Source organism: Otolemur garnettii, unplaced genomic scaffold (genome assembly GCF_000181295.1).
Source record: "Otolemur garnettii isolate 467f Iridium unplaced genomic scaffold, OtoGar3 scaffold00031, whole genome shotgun sequence".
Lineage (NCBI taxonomy): Eukaryota > Metazoa > Chordata > Mammalia > Primates > Galagidae > Otolemur > Otolemur garnettii.
The window spans coordinates 16,963,382-16,970,056 of NW_003852426.1; the positions used below are offsets into that span (position 1 = coordinate 16,963,382).

The window sequence follows — 6,675 nt, forward strand, 5'->3', positions numbered from 1 at the left end:
AAAAAAGGCCAAGATGATATAAATACACCAAATTTTTACAGTGTTTATTTCTGGTGTGATAGGCTAGGTCATTTCTATATTCATTGTCATTCTCTTCAACATTTTTTACGTGTTTTACTAAACCAGAATCTCAGAGATTCTGAAAGTAAATGATCAGTGGCATATGTGATGCTACTTCGTACAAAAATTACTCTACAAATGGGGCTACCTAAATAGGAATCTATATGAAGAAGGGATCACCATAGAAAGTATTATAACTAATATATAATGGTGACTTATATATCATACAAATTTATTAGACAATTAAATCTTGGTGGTGGGAAAATAAAAATGAAAAGGCTAACAAAGCTCTGTTCTCTAAAGTGCTCAGACATTTGAAAGATGCTTTTAAGGACAAAAGCATTTACTACACGAAGGATGACTAATCTCCTTGGGGTGCGGTGAAAATGCAGCTCATCTCTACCCATAACAAGACCAGCTGAAAATACGGTTCCCGTTGAATTGATAAAGACCAACTTTGCGTGCAATTTTACAACATCGTGGTGTTCCCTCTGCTTTGGATAAGAATTTATTACACTTCCGTCTTTCCCAATTACTTCAAGCATTTACTTAATACGCAGACACTTAAATTTATATTTCGTTGAAGTAACTCGCACTTAAAAGTTAGTCTTTACTTCCAAAAAGCCACATGCAAGCTGTATTAGATTTCGTTTCGTTAGCAAAATTTCACATACGTCATACTTGTTGATGGTTAGTAGGGGAATTAATAAATAACTAAGTAATTTAGATCCGGAAAACAGGTATGTTCCCCTTGTTCCAATAACACACTTGAGATGCAAAGACAGAAAAAAATAAAAAAGAAAAGAAAACTTTATCTCCTCTGGAAACCCCGGCTTCCGTGGCCACATACCTTTATTCTTGCTTTCTCTATAAATTCTAGAGGGGCTTTCCCAAACTCAAATGCAGCTCCAATCCAAGGAATCCAGCCCTTGATGCACGGAGGTCTATGCAAATTCTTCCACTTAAGGAGTAAGAATAGAGCAATGGAGCCTAGGATTGTAATCGCTACTGAGGAAATCAGTTCCATGTTTTTGTCCTTGAGCAACTTCCCGAAATCAGAGAAGTTTGAAAAAGTCCTGCTGCCTCAGGGCTGGCTTCTTTTCCAGGTCTACGAAACCCGCCCGGCCTCCCAACCTTTCTGCAGCAGCTTGTGCAACTAGCCCTCTTTCCTAACTGCAGCTTCCTTTCCCCGCCCCGATTTTTAGGTGATTTTTGCATCGTTTTTCCCTCCCACCTCCACTTCTCCTTCGAGTCTCGGACCTCGCGGAAGAAATTCAGGGCTGAGCCCTGTATGGGTGGATGGGCGGGACTATTCTGTTGCCATGGAGGCCGGCGAGGCGCAGCGGGCGTCCAGCTGCTGGGCAATCAGTGTAGTAGCTGAGCTCGGACTACATTTCCCAGAAGCCTCGTGGCTTCGGCTTTGTTTTCCTGCTCTGGGGGTTCAGGGGGCAGCTGGACCGCTATAGCCTGACACTGCTGGGGAGCCTGTAGGTTTCCGGGCCAAACCCCCTACGAGGCAAATGGTTCCCGCCTGGCCACTGGCGGACTGAACAGGGGCTATCCTGGCAGGGTGGCGGCCAGCTGTGGCGCGGTGCACCGGCGACCAGGGGTGCGTTGTCGCCCGGTCCTGCTGCTGAATGTCCGTCCCGGAGGATGATAAGAGGCTCCTGCCGCTCGCCCAGAGATGGCCCCGAGCGAGCAAGTTCCTACTGTCCGGCTGCGCGGCTACCGTGGCCGAGCTAGGTACCCGGCTGCCTCTGCCTGGGCCTCCCGGGCCGGTCGCCGCCGCTCCGCGCTGGGGGAGGGAAGGCGGGTGGCCGGGTTCCAGGCTGGGAGCATCCCAGGGGTTGCGCCCTCTTCTTCCACGTCAGTCTGGCAGATGCGGCCGGGTGGGGACGAGGCCAGTTCTGTGGGGAGAAGGAATGGGAGGTCTCAGAGGTGTTTTCCTTCTAATTTCGTCTAATATCCCCCTTCAGGGATGTGCCATTATGCTTGAATGTGTACTTTTAAAAGCTTCGTGAGCTGTCATTCCTCTATAGAAATTTTCCCTATCGTGAGGATGACCTTTTAAAAACGCAATCCATTTTTCATCCGTATTGAATCTCTGTGATTTATATTCTCATATAGCCTCCCTGTGCCCTTGTCTTTGGGGCTTAAGTTGTGGACCTACCTTGTGGGATCTGTCACTTATTGAACATTCTGTTTAAACATCCTTCAGTAACTTGACCTCTTTGAGCTTAACTCGTCTCTGTTTACCCTGTAGGTTTCTGAGACGTTAATAATATACAAGCGCCAAATTCAGGGCAGGATACCCATTAATCGAGACATTATTATAATTACTGCAATACTAGGGACTGTAGAAATGTAGTTACAGAGACCCAGTTCTGACCTGCTTATAGGCTGGTGGGGAGACATGTAGAAAAAAAACAAGACAATGGGATTCTTATTATAACGAAGATATTATTAGGTATCATAAGAGCATAGAAGAAAGGTTACATCTGCTCAAATGAGAGAAAACTTTAAGAGGCCGCCTAGAGTGGTGTTTATTCCGAGAGTTTTGTAAGTAGAGCGCCTCTGTGTTTCCTGTGAAGCCCTAAGTGTGTATTTAAGATTACCCTTATATCTTCTTGCCTGTTTAAAACAAACAAAATAGAACAGCTCTGATGACTTACCATTTGTAAATACATTTGTAAATGCTGGTCCTCACAACAAGCACATGACCTGTTGTTTTTGTGCTCTTCCATTTTTGTCCTTTGGCCCATTTTTCTCTCTCCTCTCAAAGCTAATAGAGGACTTTTATTTTTCATTGTTTTTACTGAAATAAAATTCATCATCTTTGGAAAAATCTGAAAGCAGATTGCCAAAGACTAGATTTTTTTTTTTTAACTTATGTGGCTCAATCTTTATAGGCATAGTCTTCCTGTTAAAAATTCTTGGAGAGAATTATGTGTGGAATAGGGATGGGAGGCAGAGGAATCAAAATATGGATGGTTTTGAGTATAAATCAATTCAAGAAATGGAAGCATTATTTACGTATAAGAAAACAAGACGTATTTTAAGAAACCTAGTCTGTGCTAATATAGAGGCGCCTATTTTTTTTAAGACTTTTCAGGTTTCATGTGTCAATAAAATATTGCTTGATATTTTATGCAAGGTACTTCTGTTTTAGGGAAACTAGCCACAAGATGTTAACTTTTCCAAAGACCAGTGGTAAGATTTAATAATCTCTTCCCTCCCCCTATCAATAAATACTTTTCTTTGTTCTTTTTTTTTTTTTCTTTTTGAGACAGAGTCTCAAGCTGTAGCCCTGGCTAGAGGGCTGTAGTGTCACAGCTCACATCAACTTCAAACTCTTGGGCTTAAGCAATTCTCTTGCCTCAACCTCCCAAGTAGCTGGGACTACAGGTGCCTGCCACACACCCAGCTATTTTTTGTTATTGTTGTTGCAGTCGTTATTGTTGTTTTAACTGGCCCGGGCTGGGTTCGAACCTGCCAGCCTCAGTGTACGTGGCCAGCACCCTACCCACTGAGCTACGGGCACTGCCCGCCAATACTGTTTTCTCTTGGAAAAGTCATACGAGGGGGTTGTATCAGGTGATGGTCATAAAAAAAGTGTTGTGGAATGTCATTAATGTTCATGAACTTATCTGAATGTTATTATTTCAATTATTCAGGACATTTCGTATTATAAACTTATGAGCTTGAACTTCCTTTTGTGGGCCAATTAACTTAACTCTAATTTGAAATTTAAACACATTTTTTTTTTTTTTTACAAATACATTTGGTACTTTATGGAGGCCATGAGTAGGCCATGCACATAACTTTATCAGTGCTGGAAAAGCAATTCAATATATGCCTTCAGTAAAAATACTAATGTGTGACCCTGTGTATAAAAGATGACATTGTAAACTCCATTGCATCTTCTGTATCTCAAACATCAGGTCAATGATTCATCTACATGTGAAATTATGGAATTCAGCTTCATCCAGCATTTATTATAGTACCTAAGAATATACATATGTATGGTATTCTAAACTTCAATCAGATCTTAAACAATCATGGCTACAGTCAAGGGATGCTACAGAATAGGGATATTTTATTTTCCATTGGAAAGTGAAAATTGAGGACTAAAACAGATTTTTATGAACCCAAGGCTTATCACTTTTTAATTTTGTGCTGATGATCTAGGATGCTGGATTATCATGCAGTGATTCCAAAATCTGGGAGTGTGTGAGAATCCATCAGCTAATTCTAAACTAACCCTAACCTGAACCTTTTGGATTGGAATCCAAAGGCATGGAGCTAGGAAATCTATAATTTAAAAAAAAAAAAAAAAATCTCTCTAGGTGATTCTGATAGATTGTAAAATTTGAATGCCACTGGTCCGGGTAAACTGTTAGTCTATGATTTGGGGATTTTTGTTTGTTTCTCTGAATGTTGTGGGTTTTTCCCTTCGTTTGTTTTTGTGTTAGCAACGTTTCCCCTCGATCTCACAAAAACTCGACTCCAGATGCAAGGAGAAGCTGCTCTTGCTCGGCTGGGAGAGGGTGCAAGAGAATCTACTCCCTATAGGGGCATGATACGCACAGCCCTAGGGATCATCCAAGAAGAAGGCTTTCTAAAGCTGTGGCAAGGAGTGACACCCGCCATTTACAGACACCTAGGTATTTATCTTGATTCCAGCCGGTAAGTTTGTTATGAGTTCTGTGTTTGTCTCCTCTGATTTCCTCTTTAACTGCGTCCAAAAAATCAGTTAGTTTCTCTACTGATATGATAAATGCATAATGTAGTCTCTTAAGAAGAAAAAATATAACTGCCAGTTGTCCTAAATTTTTAGAAATGCATACTCACATATTTAAGGGATTAACTGTCATGATGTCTATAAAGTATTTTAAAATAATTGGGCAAAAATAAAAAATGAAGCAAATAAGGTAAAATAAGAAAAAAAATGAATCAAACCCCTTCTCTGATTGGCTTCTCTGATTTTCTCTTTAACTGTGTCCAAAAATCAGCTGGTTTGTTTCTCTACTGATATGATCAATGCATAGTATAGTCTCTTAAGAAGAAAAAAAATTAACTGCTGATTGTCCTAATTGTTTAGAAATGCATACAGACATATTTAAAGGATTAGCTGTCGTGATCACTGTAAAGTATTTTAAAATAATTAGGTAAAAAAGTGAAGCAAATAAGACAAAAACATTAGCAATTGATAAATCTCAGTGGTAGATGTAGAGAAAGTTATATGTTATTTTATCTACTTTTTAGTATGTTTGAAATTTTTCCTAATAAAAAGCTTCATAAAGGTTTTATTAAAAAATAATATTTTTCTCTATTTAAAAAACTTTAAGCACAGAATTTAAATGTTTCATGTTTTTTGAAAATGCAAATATATTTACTCTGATGCCAAATCTTATAAGTAGCTGTCCCAGACATCTGGGACCAAACTACTCTGCAAGAGAGCAGGGATCATGGCCTAATCCAACTCTGGCAATAGAACAAATGCAACATAGGAAACTTTGCACAAGTTCCCATAGTGGAATTTGCTGTGCAGACCTTTACTCACTCTTAAAGGAAGATAGTAGTAACTATCCCATAAAAAGACTTGTCTACTCTGTTTCCAATATGCCACTCACAAGAACAGGATTTGTTACATTTTTAGTTTGTTGACAGGAGAACATAAATTTGGCTTCAAAGGAGATAGGAAAGATGTGTCATCTTTCTCCTTTATATTCATGTTTTTTTAACCATGTAGTGACCCTTGATCAGAAAAGTGCCCAGTTCTAATACTTAGTGGCTTAATATTTTTAAAGATTCAGTTCCTCAGGTGAGTAAACTGTATTATCAAGAGCTATCCAGAATTGTGCACAGAGACTGTTAACTGTTTTTGCATGTTGTATATTTTCCGTATATATTAAATATTTCATCTAATACTCTGAAAGATTAAGGGAAGTTCTCTGTATGAATACTATGTGCTGATTTTAATGATTTTGCCTTCCATTCTTTTTAAATATTTTCTCCTTGGTGTTCCATTATTGTTTTGATTTTCACTTCTTTTTATTTGTATTTTATTGATCACCTTACGTTGCTTTAAAGTTAAGATTCATTTCATGCTTGATACTTACTGGACAAAATTACATTAATACAATAAATTCTCCAGCAAAGTTATATATATTTATTCAATGAAAATGTCTGCTGTGCACCAAGGTATATAGTAGGGCATTTTGAATAATAAAAACAAAACAAAAATAACACACACCACCCAGAGCCTTCCTGGAGAAGCTCATTGTCTGATGGAAAGATGGGCAAGAAAAACAAATTAATTGCTAATCAGTATGATAAGGAAAAGGCCAGAGAGCACTCTCTGAAAAACATGTTCTTTGAGCTGAATCTCGAAAGACTAGGAGGAAGTATGAAAGCAGAGAAGGGAGAATCCATTCTAGGAAGATCAGAAAGTGAGTGGGAAGGCCTGATACTTAACAGAGAATGCCCCTTCTGGAGAAACATCTAGAAGCCCATGTGTCAGGATTATAGGGCTCATGAGAGAAAGCCACAGTTAGAGATCGACTGAGCCAGGTCAGCACGTCCTTTTATTTTATTAAATGTATAGCTGTATCT

At 39.3% G+C, this 6,675-nt stretch overlaps 2 protein-coding genes across 3 annotated transcripts in view; one reads left to right on the forward strand and one right to left on the reverse strand.

Annotated features, from left to right (window-relative positions):
* Positions 1-1,316, reverse strand: part of LOC100964357 (24-hydroxycholesterol 7-alpha-hydroxylase) — an 83,950-nt gene extending 82,634 nt beyond the window's left edge. For both annotated transcript variants that reach the window (XM_003789243.3, XM_023512795.1), the window contains exon 1: positions 911-1,316. In XM_003789243.3, coding sequence (XP_003789291.1) covers positions 911-1,087 — 177 coding nt within the window. In that variant the 5' untranslated portion in view covers positions 1,088-1,316. The remainder of the gene's footprint in view (positions 1-910) is intronic.
* Positions 1,317-1,409: 93 nt separating this feature from the next.
* SLC25A27 (solute carrier family 25 member 27) overlaps positions 1,410-6,675 on the forward strand; it is a 21,250-nt gene continuing 15,984 nt past the window's right edge. The window contains 3 exon segments of the mRNA XM_003789245.3: positions 1,410-1,803; positions 4,533-4,768; positions 6,485-6,512. Of these exon segments, the coding sequence (XP_003789293.1) occupies positions 1,698-1,803; positions 4,533-4,768; positions 6,485-6,512 (370 nt within the window). The 5' untranslated portion in view covers positions 1,410-1,697.